The sequence below is a fragment of the Eutrema salsugineum genome, unplaced genomic scaffold (genome assembly GCF_000478725.1).
Source record: "Eutrema salsugineum unplaced genomic scaffold, Eutsalg1_0 scaffold_1, whole genome shotgun sequence".
In the NCBI taxonomy this organism is placed as follows: Eukaryota; Viridiplantae; Streptophyta; class Magnoliopsida; order Brassicales; family Brassicaceae; genus Eutrema; species Eutrema salsugineum.
Genome location: NW_006256909.1, coordinates 7,447,163 through 7,465,057, shown reverse-complemented (window position 1 = coordinate 7,465,057; position 17,895 = coordinate 7,447,163). Strand labels below are relative to the sequence as shown.

Sequence of the window (17,895 nt, the reverse complement as noted above, 5' to 3'; positions counted from 1 at the left end):
GAAGCTACTGAAACATGCACGCAGTTTGAGAAGACCAACAACTAAAACACATACTTTTTTTATGAACAACCACACATATACACACAAAATATATTTTAAAAGATTAGTTTTTTATGAAATATCATATAAAAAATGAACTAATATCCGACACTGGAAAAAATGATAAATAGATAAAAGCCTAAAACAAATAAAACTTAATTAAACTACGCGCTTGAATAATATATAATTTTTCACGTTTTTCATTTTTGAAAATATGATTCTGATGAGTATATAATTAATGTTTATAGTAATATGAATAGAATGATAATAATAAAAATTAACAAATTATTTTTCAATTCATCTCGTAAATTTTAAATTTTAAAATAATTTTAGATAAATCTTTATTTATCTAACAAACAATAGTATTTTAGCGTTTTAATTTTATTATGTCTTGAATTTTCTCCTCCAATTGATTATATTATTTTTGTATTCGGCTATTTTGCTATACAGCTATGACATACCAGATAAACCCCAAATATTTAAATTTGATGTATTGAAATAAACCCTAAATATCTAAATTTTGATGTATTGAAATAATGAAAAATGAAAGTCATGTATATTAGTAATAAATAAAAAGGTAACTTACACATTAATGAATGATAAATGTGATATTATCTTTTATTTTTTGAGAAAACGTTAATATGATATTATCTTTCCAAAAGAGAGAGTATGTAGTCTACTCTATCTTATTATGGTAATTTAATTTTGATGTCTTAAAATAATGAAAAATGAAAGTCATGTATATTAGTAATGAATAAAAAGATAACACACACATTAATGAATGATAAACGTGATATTATCTTTTATTTTTTGAGAAAATGTTAATGTGATATTATCTTTCCAAAAAAGAGAGTATGTAGTCTACTCTATCACATTATAGTAATTGAAAATATGGAAGGTATCTAACTAGTAGTCAAACTTTAAACATTTATAATTGGACTTGCCTCTAAACATACAAATTCATAGTATATATAAATGCCTTATAAACCAAGACTAATTTTCTCATTACAGGCATCAGTCACATTTTCAAGATATTCAAGGTATTAACAGTCTCAGGTCTTTCTTTCAATTCATTTAGCAATTTCATTTGATTCTGGTTTTGTGATCTTTGAGTCTAGTTTTAATACCTAGCTCGATCTTTTTTTTCTGTATATTACATTAAAGCCGTAGGAGTTTTAGAAAACAAATTTCAATGTTTCACAGTTTAACCACAACCATATGTGCACAGTTGTGTAACTTGTGTTTAAATCCACGCAATATAAAAATCTAATATAATAGGTTTTGAGAATCATTTTTGTACGATATATCTATATATATTTTGTTCTTTTTTTTATTATATGATTTATTTTACTCACTTATTGTTTGCTCATCAATTTTCACGTTCATGATCTTCAGTTATGAGTCTCAAAGAAAAGTAAATTTTATATAACTTTACCTTAATTAAATACATTTTTTCTTATAGATTATGATAAACTATGTGATATAATTGTTAGAACATATAGTTTTTATAGAAATATTTTACTCATCATGAACAAGCTTGAAAAAGAATGTAGTAACTTATATCCATTATCGAGCGGAATCTTTTATGACCATGCCTATATATAGTCCATAATTAATTTTGTAGTCTTATTACAGATGAGGATTCAAGATTTATTTCTTTTGATTTCATCCCCTTGTGTCTTTTAGGGTTAAAAGAGATAATACAAAGAAAAGAATGGCTTCCAACCCTTGTTCTGCATGTAAAGTCTTGAAATCTGTGTGTACTGGTGAATGCATTTTTGCGCCATATTTTCCATCAACGGAACCTGAAAAATTTGACCGTGTGCATAGAATTTTTGGAGCCGAAAACGTTTACAAAATACTAAATAATGAGACTTTTTCACCTTTACAACGTGAACATGCTGTTAAGGCTCTCAACTATGAAGCTGAAGCACGCATTCATGATCCTGTAACCGGGTGTTATGGTATGTATTTGGCTTATGAAAAAATTCTCAACAATTTGAAAGAGCAAATTGTCTCAGCAAAGAATGAGATCGTGGTCACCAAAAGATCCGATAAAGTACCGCAATATTCTGATACTCCTATGCCTGAAGATTTCCTCATGACACAAAACCATGAAGATTTCCTCATGACACAAAACCAACAGATGGGTGATAATCATGGAGCTGATGAGGTATCAACATCTGCAACGCCACCTGCATCTTTAGGAGGAACCAATGATACTCAACAGACACCTTAATTGCGTTAAAACCAGAACAAAACATAATAAAATGCTTGTTGTGTTTATTTGATATTTGCATGCACCTTAATTCCCGTAATAATTTGTTGTCATTTCTTTTCTTTATTTCAATTTCATCATAAATTCCTGTAGTTTCTTTATATAATAAATAATTCATGTTGTTTGATCTAAATCGATTTTCAAATTTGTATTATTTTTTTTATTAAAGAATAACCTAAATACATTTAAAAATTGATTCTAACCTAGATCTTTTGGATGATCATATAAAATAATAACCTAAAAATACATGAACAAGAATTTACATGCGTAATATATATTAAATATATGAGTAAACGAAATATGGATATAATGGTAGGATTTGTATAAATACTTATTCTACACGTAATGATATGCGATTGAAAATGTGGGTGGTCTATATAAAGGTCATGGAGGAGAGATGTCAATGTATACTAGTTTGTCCTAATTAGTTTGTCTTCCAAAGACTTCAGTCTTTTATGTCGTTGTGGGTGTTCCAAATTGAATAAAAAAACTATTTAGATTTACATAAATATAAAATTGTGCTCCAGAATAGGTGGCTCTTGGTCTTTTAAATTATATATTTGGTTTGGTAGTAAGAATTTTGTTGCTTTTGATGGAGAAAATGGAAGTCATTACGCCAACAAAGTTAAGGGCTAAAGAATGTTTATATGAATAGTTTCAATTTTTTGTTCAGTAAGTTTTGTTCATGATTTATGTGGATGTCCTCTGTTCTTTGAATGTGATATGTGGAAATAACGATATTGTCCTTGGTTCTGTTTCAGCTTGGAGGAATGAAGAGAGGATTCCACATTTGAAGAACAGATACATCTTATATGTAAATTTATTAACCATTGGTTAACTATATGTGTCAAACGACTCATACCTCGTTTGAAAAAATATCTCTCGGAATGGGAAGCAAGTGAAACATGCACGTAGCTTGAGAAGACCAACAACTAAAACACGTAGCTTCTTGATGAATAACCACACATATAATTTGTTCTGGTTTAAAAAACTAAGTTTCTTTTATGAAATATCATATAAAAATGAACTAATATCCGACACTAAAAAACCAAAACTAGTTAAAAACCTAAAACAAATAAAAACTTAATTAAACTACAAGCTTGAATAATATAAAGTTTTTCACGTTTTTCTGTTTTGAAAATATGATTCTCATTAATATATACTGTTTATAGTAATAAGAACAAAATGATAATAATAAAAATTAACAAATTATTTTTCAATTCATCTCGCAAATTTTAAATTTTAAAATAAATTTAGATAAAACTTTATTTATCAAACAAACAATAGTATTTTTAGCAATTTAAGTTTATTAAATCTTGAATTTTCTCGTCCTATAATTATACTATTTTTTATTCAGCTATTTTGCTATTCAAATATTACATAGCAGATAAACCCTAAATAATATCTAAATTTTGATGTATTGAAATAATGAAAAGTTATGTATATTAGTAATGAATTAAAAAATTAATGTACACACTAATGAATGATAAATGTGATATTATCTTTTATTATTTGAGAAAAGGTTAATGTGACATTATTTTTCCAAAAAAGAGAATATGTAGTCTATCCTATCACTTTAAGATAATTTCAAAATATGGTATATTAGTCAAACTTTAAACATTTATAATTGGACCTTTTTTGGTAAAATGTTAATTTATAATTGGACTTGCCTCTAAACATACAAATCAAAGTATATATAAGTGCCTTAAAACCAAGACTAATTTCTTCATTACAGGCATCAATCACATTTTAAAGATATTCAAGGTATTAAAAATCTCAGGTCTTTCTTTCAATTCATTTAGCAATTTCATTTGATTCTGGTTTTGTGATCTTTGAATCTAGTATCAATACCTAGCTCGATCTTTTTTTGTATATTACATGTAGGAATTTTTTTTTTTCCTAAAAGCCGTAGGAGTTTTAGTAAAAAAATTTCATTGTCTCACAGTTTAACCACAAACATATGTGCACGGTTGTGTAACTTGTGTTTAAATCCATGCAATATAAAAAACTAAAATAATAAGTTTTGATAATCATTTTTGTACGATATATATATATATCTGTATATATATTTTTTATTATATGATTTATTTTACTCACTCATAGTTTGCTTATCATTTTCACGTTCATGATCTTCAGTTATGAGTTTCGAAGAAAAGTAAATTTTATATAACTTACCTTAATTAAATACATTTTTTCTTATATATTATGATAAACTATATGATATAATTGTCAGAACATATAGTTTTTATAGAAATATTTTACTCATCATGAACAAGCTTGAAAAAGATTGTAGTACCTTATATCCATTATCGAGCGGAATCTTTTATGTCCATGCCTATATATAGTTCATAATTAATTTTATAGTTTTATTTTAGATGAAGATTCAAGTTTATTTTTTCTTATTTCATCCACTTGTGTCTTTTAGGGTTAAAAGAGATAATACAAAAAAGAAGAATGGCTTCTAACCCTTGTTCTGCATACAAAGTCTTGAAATCCGTGTGTATAGGTGAATGCGCTTTTATACCATATTTTCCATCGACGGAGTCTGAAAAGTTTGACCGTGTGCATAGAATTTTTGAAGCCGAAAACGTTTAGAAAATACTAAACAATAAGACGTTCTCGCCTTTACAACGTGAACATGTTGTTAATGCTCTCAGCTATAAAGCTGAAGCATCCAAGACTCTGTAATCGGGTATTGTGGTATGTCTTTGGCTTATGAAAAAAATTTCAACAATTTAAAAGAGCAAATCATGAGATCGTGACCACCATGGAATCCGATAAAGTACCCCAATATTCTAATATTCCTATGTTTGAAGATATTTTCATGACACAAAACCAACAAATGGGTGATAATCATGGAGTTGATGAAACATCAACATCTGCAACACCATCTGCATCTTTAGGAGCACCAATAATACTTAACAAACATCTTAATTGCGTTAAAATCAGAACACAAATGCCGATAATATGATAATCAAATTCTTCTATATGTACGAAAATATTTAAAGAAAAATAACATTTTTAAATTCTTTGATGATCAGGCCGATAATATGTTATCGTGTCTTATTTGTTCCCGTCACTTGGAAAATCCTACAATTGAATATGTTTATTAGCGAACATATGTTTATAAAAATCTTACAGTGATGTTTTATTGTTCTTACTACTGTTCCAAATATGATCACCACTTAATATTTTTTTTTGTCTTCTTTCGTAGGAAATTATTACTGAATCCATTTGATACTGCAGTTTAAGTATATATATTAATTAATCATTTTAGTTTTCTGAAATACAAATAAACTTTATAAAAAAAATTAAATGGATCAACAGAACTCAGGAAGATGGCAAAAGCATTTCTCTCACGTATGTCTATGAAATATCACCACTTTCTTGCATCATCTCGACACAACTACTTCCTATAAATGTAATGGTCTCTAAACTTAGAACTCTTAATATAACCAATATGAGAAAGTTACACCATTAGACATTAGTATTGCTCTTTTAATGTTAATAGTAATTCTTTTTTGTTAATGTTAATTAAATTAATATTAATTAATTAGTAAGAGAAAAATTAAGTATGATCCGTACAAAAGCGTGTCAATATATATAGACATGTCCCTACACACTACTCTCTTAAGTCTCATCACATATTCCTTGAATCAGAGATACGAAAAGCCAAAAGGTGGCAAATCACTCTCTCTCTACTTTTATTTTCGCCCTTCATTTCATTTGACATGTGCATCTGATAATTTGGGGGCTATAGACAATTTAAGAACAAAATTTTCTTTTTGCAATTTTGAGGCCAAAAAATTTACATATGACCTAAGAAAAATTTTGGAGCTGTAGGCGAATGTTTCATGAGGCTGTCCTCAGATCCGGCCCTGCTTTTCGGAGATGTATAGTATCAATGATTACTCGTCTCTCTATATAAAAGCTTTATACAAATTGACATTCTTTAGGTACTCGTGAACATTTTTCATCCATATTTTAAAAGTAATCTTGTATTTGATTGTTATACTTATAACTATTTCGCCGTTCTTGAGTGGATCATTGAATTTTTCAGGAAACAATAATGTCAAAGAAAATGGCATCAACGGGTGGTAACGTCGTAGGAGTCGCGTGGAATGATTGAGCCCATGACAATGTTAAGAAGATAACAATAAGCTACGATTCTTCTGGTATCAACTTCATCATGTTTGAGTACCTCGACGGTACAGAGACTTTAGATGGACACGAATACAGTCACGGCACGTTTTCACACGATAACCCTAAAACCGAGGAGGTCTCTTAATTACCAAACTAATTAATGACATTTTTTACTTCTTGAATTCATTGCTTTTTCGATTTCAGTTTTCTTCACAAATCCTTTTTCTTGTTGGCAGTTTGAGCTGGAGCCGAATGAATACATCAAAGAAGTGGAGGCATGCGTGTTTTATATTGGAACTTCCGTTGGCGAAGTGTTGATGCTTAAATTCAAGACAAACAAGCGAACATCTAAGGCTTATGGAGTCAATAGTTACATGCATAGCCGACGAAAGATTGTTTTTGGGGAGAGAGGTAAAAAGATAGTTGGGTTCTATGGCAGTTCTGCAAAGCTCATAAATACAGCGTAAAAACTAGTTGGGTTCTAGTGATATACGCTGTATTTCAAACGAATTTCAATTTTGTTTTCTAAAAACAATGATAAACCAAAGAAATGTGTATATCACATCACTACCGAATATTAAAACAATAGAAAGGTGGAAGAAAATTTGGATCACAGATTCACAGTAGTAAAATAAATATTACATATTGATATTTATTTTGTTTCAGCTAAATAATTAAATATTACTATAAATAAACATTTCTTCATATTATATACAAACATAACATTGGCATATCTAGTGCAAAATTTTACATGAATTAGATAACTCCAAAAAAGTGTAGAGATAGTAAGTAAAGTTCCATAGTATTACATCTTAGAAGGTGAGATCATGCGAAACTTAAGCGCCTTTGCAAACCCATTTGTTAAAATGAGAACAGATAATAATTAGTTTTTTAGCTGAATTGAGTATAAAACCATATTACTTTTCATTAAACCAAATAGCTTTTGAGACTATGGGAAAAGTCAGAATCCAAAAAGTCATGAGTCACTACGAAGAATGAATAGATCCCACTTATAAAGTATGTTGAACGTTTGTAGATGGATTATGAAGTGATAATTCTTACATTGACATGGTGAAAATTTTTTAAAGTTATGCTATTTTTTTTTTCATTTCGTGGTGCCTTTATTTTAATCCTTTTTTATACATATTACTGATTTTTTAAATGGGAGTTTCTCTTAAAAAATAAAGAGAGATTTTTTATAAATAGTAAGTAGAAAAACTGTTTAGTACAAATGATGCTATCATGAGTCATGACGTCTTGAATGTGTGGGTAAACACAGGAATGCAAGTGAGTCATGAGTCTTGACTATACTGTTCTCACTATTCTATTTTTTTTTTTTTTTTGGTTTTATTATGTTAGAATCTCAAAAAGTTAAATGAAGAGAGAGTTTTGGAGCAAGTAAACAAATATATATTTCTTGACGCAGTTCCCAGTCCACTTAACTGAGAAATAGTGGTACACAAATGTATGCACTTAGGAAGTAAATCACATTACCGTAGAGTTTTCTTTTTCTTTGTCAAACTTAATCGTAGAGACAATAGTAATAGAATTTTGTTTTAGAAAGAGGAAAATCAAGAATTGTCCGTACCAATTTGTTTCAGTATATATTTACTGATTTACATATACCCACAGATTCATTCATCATCTCATCATATCTTCCTATAGTCAGAGCAAATGAGGCCACTCTCTCTACTTTTGATTTCGCCTTTCATTTTTGTTTACTAAGTCTATATAGATTGTTATAGTTAAAATCCTGGTTCTTATAATAAGAACTATAATTTGAATCTTTTAGAAAAAACAATCTCAAACAAAGTAGAAAAGCTTACGGTGGTTGCAACAGAGATCAATTCAACGATGGTGTTAACGACAATGTGTGTAGAGGTGATTGTCGGAGAAGACTCTCACGGTGTCGTCTACATCAATATCGAATATGTGAAAGTTGGAATGGTCATGCAACGCGAACAGAGTTAAAAAAGGAAAACAGAGCAACCACACAAAGGTTTTAAAGATCGAGTCTCCTTCTTAAACTTATTCATAATTCTGTTTCTTTGTCTCTGAACTCTGTTTTCTGTGTTACTACGTCTGCAGATACTTCTTTAAAAAAAAAATCAGCGTTATAAGCACTAAGAACAGTTTAATGTAGCACAAACATGCATATAACATTATCATAAAACCCTCAAATCCTGTCATCATACAGTTACAGTAACGATGCAACTAAGTAAATAATAATACTCTTTGGTTACAACTAAAGCCTTCAAGAACTTGTACATGTAGTCCGAGATTAGTTTCTGCCATTTCCTCTTACATTCATTGCAGCCTTTGTTCTTCTGGATGACTCTTCTCGTGCACGAGAAGGACTTGGATCACTCGAGGGAAGCAACATTGGCTGCTCTCTGTTAACAAGACCACCTGTAACAATGTCAAAAGAGAGAAGTTTTCTTGTTGTTTAGAAAAGAACGCCAAAAATTTGAAAAAGAAAAATTCTACACCGTAATTTGTGACTACTTACTGCCAAAGGAACCAGACCGACCGGGTAATTGCATTCTAGCATTTCCACTCCAAGACTGTTCAAAATCAGCCAAATCATCTGCAGATTTTTGCAATTGAAAGCAAGAAAAGAAAAAAGGTAAATGGTTATCTGACTTTTTTGATTTTCTCATTCCAACTTTAATCTTTCTCAAGCTTAACGAGAAAACTGTTACTTACTTTCGTTTAAATTGTGCAAGGTCTGCGTTGTGTCAACCCGACCATCTGAGTTAAGTTTACGTGCAACCGTGTGGCCCTGCAAGCATTGAAAACATCACTAATTATATTGATCCAACAACAAAACGAAAAAAAAAAAGACTTTAACTATCCTCCTCAAGGTATGTTCGATCAAGCTACCTTGTTACGAAGGCCTCTTGAAATCCTGTGCGCTGCTTCTCGTGTTGCAGTATTGGCTTCTTTGCTTTCTTCAAGAGTTACCTGTTTCACAATAACACCGGTTTTTAGTAGCAAGCATAAACTAAAAAGATTTTACACAAACAAATGGCGTTACAGCTACAACTCACCCCATCACTTCCTGTCCTTCTTGTCTTCGATGAAGTATAGTAGTTTCCGTTATGACCACCGTATGTAACACTCGAGCTCTGGAAACTAAAACTACGAGTTTGTGGTTGCCATTGTCCATTGTTTACCATAGCATTCACATTCATGTTTTGCATTTGTCTGTTCCTTCTCTCTGCATCAACATAAAACACACACTCAGCTCCAAAGAAACAAAACAATACCCTTCCGTTTCAAAACCAAGGCAGAGAAAGAAAAATACAAAAAAAAAGGTTTCACCTTCTTCTCTAGCATCTTCAGCTTCCGCCTCACTGCTTGACCTGCCATGTTTCCCTAGACTTCCTTTCTTCTCTTTATCACCATCTCCTTCTTTCTCATCATCTGAATCAATCTCTTCAATGATAGGTCCACGTGATATTCTCGGTTGTGGTGGCTGATGATTCTCGATAAAACCCGATGGAGGACGCATTCCTGCAAAAGGATCCATGTTGGGACCGAATAAGCTAGACTGAAACATTCCACCACCAAAAGGCTGCGTGAAAAAAGGGTCATCGAACGGATCTCTTCCTCCGAAAAAATTGGCCATCAGATTCTGAGGACCATTACTAGGGCCACCTAAAGGGCCACCAAAAGAACCACCAAAACCACCACGAAAAGAGCCTCCAAAAGGGCCACCAAAGTTGAAAGGATCTCTACCACCTCCTTGCATCTTCTCTGGTTACTACAATACAAGATTCATATGAGAAAAAAGCTTAAATGCAAAACAACTGACTAAAACAGGGGATAAAAAAAGTAGAATTTTTAAATAATATGTATATGTAAAGTGCTGTCTTCAAACACAAACACAAGATCACATATTGTTTCCAGCAAGCTGAAACTGCATTTTCATCACATTTCCAGCAAGTTAACATCATGAGGAAACAAAGGGAACACAAAAGTAGAGATCTTAGCAACTTCAAGAGTAAACCAAATCCAATTAAATCACCCAAACAGGATCGATCCTACCCAAGGCTCTCCTAATATTCTTAGTACATCGATTCAATAGTTCGAGCAAAACCAGATTGATACCAAACGAATCACATAGAATCAAAATTCGAAAAGGAAAGAGGAAACTAAGAGAAGCTACGTTAATCGATGACAATCAAGTTCAGAAAACAACTCAGGAACGTAATCTAGCCATAACGACAAACCCTAAAGACAAACGAAACTCAAAACAGAAAAATTCAAGGAGAAAGATCATAAAGTTCATACCTTGAACAACGATTGGCACAAGAAAATCAAAGAATTTCGCGAAATTAAAATCTGAAAGTGAAGAAATCTCTCGAGCTGATGATGATTTGCAATTGAGAAATATCTTTTAAAACCTTTATGCAATTTTCTCCGGCAGGACGGCAAATGAGAGAATGAATTTTTAAGAAGTGTTTTTACTTTATACAGAAGTCGCGATATGATTGGCCGATCGTTTACACGTTTCCTCTCGGACACCATTTCTGTAATTGTCTCATGACCATTGTCAATGGAATTCATAGATTTTCTTCTTAACATGGCGTAATTATTAGATTTCTTCTTATAATTAAAATTAGTTATATGATCTGTTTATTTATAGAAAATGTCACTTTGCTATAATTGCATTTAGTTTTCATTAGAGTGATCAACTTACCGCAATATTTAAGAAAGTACTGATCGTTTGCATAATAAGAAGGAAAAAAAAAACACTTTAAAGCAATTTCAATCAGGAAAATTTCAATCATATGATCCCCAAAAAGAAACAACCAAAAAATATATATATTGTGTTGGTCATTCGGTCAAAGGAAAATACAAGTTGTGTTGCAGAAAAAGGTTGAGAAATTTCTTTTCACGAAAAAAAAAAAAACATCCTCAAAACCACTAAACCACTAATCTTTAATACACAAGACATATTGATGATACATACACAAAACAGACCCATTTCCAAGAGTGACAAGCTTAAGGTCATAGAGACTGAAGCGGCTCCGACTCCTCCGACCTGCTCGTAAAGTCTAACCCTCGAAGTGCCGGCAACCTCTTCATATCGTCTTCCGTGTACAATGGCACGAACCAATACATTTTATCCCTTCCAAAAACCTGATTCAACAAAAGAAACAAACTAAACTTTAAAACCTTTGATTGTGTTTATGTCCAAGATTTTTCCATCTTAAGTAGCCAGAAACTTCTTCAGTTAACCCCAAGAATCGACCATAAAAAGAATTGAGTTTTGAGATGGAGAGAGAACCTGTTCAAAGTTTGTCTTACGACCAAGGTTATAAGGCGAGTTAGGAGCTGTATACTTCTCATATGCCTGACGTCAAGAAGTATTACATTAGTCAGTAAGTTTATTGCCATGGGCAATGGATATTCTCGAGATATCTAAGTTAAAAAGCAAACCCAAGTGAGAGTTTTTTTACCTCAATAGTTGTGCTGTTACGCGCGACCAGCAGTATGTGCATGATTAGGAAGCCAAGGACACTTAGCGCAAATGCTATGTTCAATACTGGATAGCAAGAAAGGGAAGATTGTGAATTGCTAATGGTTAAGGTGTTCTGAAACAAACAACTACACAAAAAATAGAAATTGAGATGTATATGTATCTTTGGACTCACCAAATGCAACAAAGGTGGCTGCCAGGCTTCCTGGTGATACGGTTATATCAGCTTCTTCATCGGTAAAGAACACAAGGAAAACTGGAAATAATGATGTTGCAACCACCGTTGTCTCAAGAAATGTGTAAAACTGCATTTTGACATATTGAGAATGCATTAAGATCATGGCAACAATAATGACATACTTTATAAGAGAATAGTTCAAGAAAATCTGTTGGTACATGTGGAAGGATGGATTGTGTCATGGAAACTGTTAGAAACATGGGTCCAAAGCGAATTAGTTAACATAGATCAAGACAGAAGAAACTCTTAGCCTCGCTTCATTAATCGAGAAAAGTTCTAATCCTATTCATGAACAATGCCCGTAGGCCCACACACAACTTCATTTGCATAAAATGCTATGATAAGTTCCTAGACATACCAAGAATAGGAGAAAAGACTTGTAATTCATTGCCCCAACACAATTCACAACCCAAACACAATGATGGTCCATCTTTAGTATGCATCTTCCACCTGAAAACGCCCAAGATGAAACCTTTTTCAAGAACAAAAACAAAAAAACAAAAATACACCACCGGACTCAGACATTGAAGAGACTTACAGACAGAACAATGGTGAGAACGTGGCGGTTTATACTGATTGCACTTTCGGCAGTATCTTACACCATGAGACGAGGAACCTCCAACCGAAAGTGATTGGTCTGCAATCGCTGGTTGGTTTCCTTCGTTTTTCTCTATGTCTAGTTCCGGCCTCCAACCCGGTGGAACACCACCAGGGTCCGTAACAACAACAGAGAAATAACTCCACAGTAACATTATAAGCTGCAACACAAAACAACAATCATCACAAGGGACTCCCTTCACTTCCTCTGTTTATCTATGACTTCTGAGAGTTCTAAAGTGCGTGGGAGTTCAAATGTTAGATAATCTATAACAAGGTAGAGTAAACCAACAGCTTCAAAACTAGAGGAAACACAGACACTCTCTACACTAAACCAAACAAAAGAAAAAAAGATGACTACTTGATTGCTTGTTTGGCTTATAGTATCCATGACAAAACTTTCGAATATCTCGCTAGTGTCCTAATCTAATTACAATCTGTATTACAAGATGTGATAGATTTCATCATCGTGATACTTGAAATCCTACAATCAGAAATCTAATCAACCTAATCTACATCAAGCCAGATTGAGTCTCATACCAAATTAAATTCTGATCTGAGCAAAGAAGTAAAAAAACAAAATCCGGACCAGCTTATCATTGTATTAGCAGAGATCTCAAAAGATAAGCCAATACAGAACGAAGACTAACAAGCGAAACCAGTACTAAATGCAAGATCCTCAAAAGGGATTAGAATCAATATGAATTTTACCAGAAAGTGAAACAGCCCTAAAACGAGAAGAGCTACTAATGAATCGAAACCACCGAGCAATAGAGCCGGTCCGTAATTCGCGACTACAACGGCGTAGTATGTGAATCCGATGATTCCGATTACGACCAGGATCATAATCGAACCCAAGGCGCGAAGTGCTGTGCAGAACTTGAACACGTTCCACGCCATTGTTCGGGGGCTCTTCGAAAACCCGAGATTTCTTGGTCGATGAAGGAAAATGAATCAAACCCTTATTGAATTGAGGAAGAAAGTTTATAACTTTGGGAAAATTCGAGCTGAAAGCTCCATAATTTTCTTGGATAATTTTCCTTTCAAAGAACAATTTCTTTTCTCCATTTCTCGCTTCTTTCTTATAAATTATAATTAAGTCCTAATCTTGTATTAGAAGGTAACTAAATTAATGCACGCATGATTGAATGAAAAATTTCAAGAGAAAAAAAAAACAGAAAAAAATAATTAACATGTAACATATTAATATATAAGAACCAGATTACTATTTTTTGGAGTAAAAAGAAAAAGAAAAAAATACTCGTTTAGATAAGTATAAATGTATAATACATTTTAGTAGATAAAATACTATGGTAATTCAATTTATTACAATGTTCTGACATTACATAAATCATCCAAAAATTATCCGATTTAGTTAAAATTTTGAGTATCCAAATCATTCGTACTCTATCTAAATATTCAAACTATATATCTCACATGTTTTTTATAATAATTCTATATTTTTCATTTTTACAAAAGATATCCAAATTATTCAGTTTTTCATTCAAATTATTTATTTTTTTTGTTTTACTAGTATTGTTCTACATTTTCAATGTAGTTTACTCACATTACTTTCAAAAAATATTCTCTGAATTGAAATCATTTATATAATATATATATGATCTAAGTATTTTTTTTTATCTACGTAACATATAACATAGTTGTATTAGAAGTTTAGAACCGGATTGTATCTGATTCGGTTCATTAACATATCTTTTCTTCCTTTTCTCTCTCGATCATCAACGAAATATAGTACAATAATTGTACTGTACAATTGTTTTGAGGTTAGTGACTCAGAATGTATTTAAGGGTGTTATATAAAATGCACAGAGTTCGAAGTATAGTTAATTAAGGAAATAAAACGAGGGTTTTGGACTCTTTAACAGTTTAACCAATCAGAAGCACGATAGTAACCTAATTTCTGCGATTTCCGTTTCGATTTGTTTCTTACCTTCTTTCCCTTTGACAAGTCCGCCAAATGTCCTCCTCTTTCTGATTTTTCGTAGAACACCAAATAATCTTATCTTTTGTGTACTGTTTACTTCTCCATTCTCATCCTCGGATCACACATTCGTTTTAAGAAATTTTAATTCTTTTTCTTTTTTAAGTAAGGTTATTTCTTTTTCTTCTCAGTTATATAGGTTGCATGATATCTAATCGTTAATCGTTATTGCAAATTTTATTTATAAAACTATGGTCGAAAGAAAACTCATTTTAAAAAAAAAGATTTTGAATAGCTAAACCTGTTTTTTAATTGTTTTTGAAAATCTACGCAACGATCTCTCTTTTGGTTCTTTGATCTAAAGAATAGACAAGCTCGTTGACACAGTCTGTCAATCACACACACACACACAAAACGAGTGGACAAACTTGGCTCACTGAAAGTTTGGCTTATTATAAATGTTGTATATAAGCACAGGTGAACAACTATGAATTCTTTTTACGAAAAAAAAAAGAAAGAACAACTATGAATTCGTAGAACGATAGAAACTAGAGAGAAATCTTATTGAGGCTAATACATTTTGTTTATAGTTTTTCATAAAATGTATGAATTATGTTTACAAACCTTTATCATCCATTCATTCCCGACTTGTCATTGCGGGAGTTAGTAAAGTGAATGTCAGTTTATATAACCGGGCATTTAAGAAGAATAACAAATTGTTTTTCTTGTACTGATTTGCGTCGCATATACTTTTTTATAATAAACAATCAAACAAAATATCACCACGCATATACTTTTTAACATGGAGATTAATTATTGACACCACAATACAAACCACTTAACATATATATATGGATCATATTATATATATATATATACAATTATTTAATCGATCTTATCACTGGATTGAAACTTTTAACCCTCTCCGAATCTATTACTAATCGTATTTTGTTCCTCCCTTCTCCTCAGCCTCCATTTTTATCTACACATATAAGATATATTTCATAAAAAAAGTAAACAATGGATAAGATGTGAAGCTGTATAAGAAGCTAAAATTATGAATCTGAACTTGAGAATATTAACCTTCTGATGAAGAAGCTTCTTATGGATCCGATAGCCCTAATGATAGAAAAATAAAAATATTGGTCACTGTTTAAATTGAAATTAAAGAACAAGAATTGATTTGATTGATATTTGATCAACACTCACTTTGTCAGTTCCATAAATGTAATCACAGTACGTGAAAACTGAAGCGAAATTGCTCTGACTTTTTCCTCCAACGTAGTGGTGATAGTCATGATACTCAGCTCCACCATAAAATGGAATGCATTTTGTCAGACTCCAAGGAAAATCATATCTGCAAAAAAAAAAAACAATAAATAATAACATTTTTATTTTGAACAACCCTAACTTCAAATGTAAAAACCTATGTTCACTTTTACATTTATTTAGTTCTAGAATATATTTTGTTAACATCAAACGCCCACTTAATCGTAGTCGAAAACGAAAATTTCTCGTTCTCCTGTTAGGCATTTATTTTTCAAAATGGTAACGATAAAAAATTAATTATGCTTTCTTTATAAGTAGGTAATGTAAAAGGTAATTAAACAGGATTATGATTTGGATTTTTTTGCTGTTTTACCCGCTGTGAGTCTCGATAGCCTCGATTTGACGTAAACTTATCCAAAGCCAAAAGGTCATAATGTGGCCAGGTGCAACCGCCGGTCCAAGAAACGTCGGAATCCCAAGAATCAAGATCTCGGCCCAATGTGCATACGGCGATGCATATCCGATCGGAGATGTGTACTCGTGATGGATCCGATGTATCTTCTCATAACCCCATTTGCAATGCAACAATCTATGGATCCAGTAGTTTGTGTAATCTTCTATCAAGAAGTAAACCACTAGTTGTGCTACAATCTCCATTAACGATGGTAATGGCAATCCACTTCGAATTCCAACCATCTGCAATTAAAACACATATAATCACATACTACTATTCCTTTAAGTACATTTCAAGAATATGACAAAAATAAATAATTTGTGATGTACAGTAGCACAACTAACTTCTTGATAGAAGATTTCACCAACTACTGTATCCATAGACTGTTGTATTGCAAATTGGGTCATCGAATATATCATGAGATACATTTACAAGTTTTTGCGTTTGAATTTACAGTATGCAAATAATATTTAATTAAAAGGGGAATTGATTTAAATGACCCAAAAAAATCAGCAACTTTTTTTTTCTTTTCTAAAACTAGCTCTCAGAAGATATATATGTTGCAAAACTCACAGTTAAAATAGGTAAATAGTAATAAATCCAAAGCCAAAAACAAAAACAAAAAAATGTAATAACTAAACCTGGATCGAAGGATAAGTAACGAGTTGCAAAGTGCCGACCACGAGAAAGAACAGCTTCATGACATCTTTATAACATCGGAACATTTCAGATAACGAATACTTCACATTCGGCTGAATCTTGAACCGGTCGAACCAACCGGTCAATTCCACAAACACAAAAGGGAGAGGAGCGAGGGAAAAGACGAGGAACAGTAACAAAATGGTATGGCAATATACATAGAAATTCGATTTGGTGGCTGAGTACTCGAACCAAACCGTCTCGAACCAAGTCAGGTTTCTTCCTAACGCTACGGACGCATCTTCAATGGTTGGGAAAGGGATCATATAGTGGGATTTGTGTGTGTTGTTTTTGTGGCTAGCAATGCTTTTGAAGTTAATTGACTGATTACTTGACTTGATTGCATTTCAGGATGTATATATATAAGGATGGTGGAAATATTATATAAAAATGTACAGATTTCGAAGTAATATTAATTAGGGAACTTTAACGAGTGTTTTGGATTTGGACACCTAACTTCTGCGATTTTCTGTTACCATTTCCCCATTTTGTTTCTTACCTTTTCCCTTTGACAAGTCCGCCAAATTGAGTCCTCTTCTTTACGTTTTTAGAAGAACACACAAAAAAGCATGTCATGTCGTCCTTTTTTTTTTGTAGTATCTTATCTCTACATGTACTATTTACTCTCATACACATGTTTAAAACGATTTCAATTTCTTTTAATAATAACGCCTTTTTTTTTTTGTAAATTAGCGGATACGTCTAGGATAGACAACCTCGTTTTTACACACAAAATGAGTGGACACAC

The 17,895-nt window shown here is 32.0% G+C and overlaps 4 protein-coding genes across 5 annotated transcripts; 1 reads left to right on the top strand and 3 right to left on the bottom strand.

The window, feature by feature from the left end:
• Positions 1-1,753: 1,753 nt before the first annotated feature.
• Positions 1,754-2,278, top strand: LOC18028318 (LOB domain-containing protein 35). The gene has a single exon (XM_006413566.1). It carries the CDS (start codon positions 1,754-1,756, stop codon positions 2,276-2,278), a length of 525 nt encoding a protein of 174 aa, XP_006413629.1.
• Positions 2,279-8,600: 6,322 nt separating this feature from the next.
• LOC18028316 lies at positions 8,601-10,897 on the bottom strand. 2 transcript variants are annotated; one of them, XM_006413564.2, is made up of 7 exons: positions 10,757-10,897; positions 9,785-10,226; positions 9,511-9,680; positions 9,344-9,424; positions 9,167-9,242; positions 8,970-9,047; positions 8,601-8,869 (listed from the first exon to the last, which is right to left on the bottom strand). In XM_006413564.2, the coding sequence occupies exons 2-7, from the start codon at positions 10,212-10,214 to the stop codon at positions 8,742-8,744; spliced, it is 963 nt and encodes a 320-aa protein (XP_006413627.1). In that variant the 5' UTR covers positions 10,215-10,226; positions 10,757-10,897; the 3' UTR covers positions 8,601-8,741. The 2 variants fall into 2 exon arrangements, with proteins under 2 accessions (XP_006413627.1, XP_024005158.1); XM_024149390.1 differs by having other exon boundaries at positions 8,639-8,869; positions 9,785-10,219; positions 10,757-10,890.
• Positions 10,898-11,270: 373 nt separating this feature from the next.
• Positions 11,271-13,850, bottom strand: LOC18028315 (probable protein S-acyltransferase 13). The gene is made up of 7 exons (XM_024149710.1): positions 13,495-13,850; positions 12,725-12,944; positions 12,545-12,636; positions 12,124-12,253; positions 11,929-12,014; positions 11,757-11,822; positions 11,271-11,608 (listed from the first exon to the last, which is right to left on the bottom strand). Exons 1-7 carry the CDS (start codon positions 13,681-13,683, stop codon positions 11,477-11,479), a joined length of 915 nt encoding a protein of 304 aa, XP_024005478.1. The 5' UTR covers positions 13,684-13,850; the 3' UTR covers positions 11,271-11,476.
• Positions 13,851-15,519: 1,669 nt separating this feature from the next.
• Positions 15,520-17,459, bottom strand: LOC112082230 (methylsterol monooxygenase 1-3). Its single transcript, XM_024149711.1, has 5 exons — positions 17,090-17,459; positions 16,368-16,690; positions 15,935-16,082; positions 15,809-15,844; positions 15,520-15,707 (listed from the first exon to the last, which is right to left on the bottom strand). The coding sequence occupies exons 1-5, from the start codon at positions 17,411-17,413 to the stop codon at positions 15,663-15,665; spliced, it is 876 nt and encodes a 291-aa protein (XP_024005479.1). The 5' UTR covers positions 17,414-17,459; the 3' UTR covers positions 15,520-15,662.
• Between the last annotated feature and the right edge of the window lie 436 nt (positions 17,460-17,895).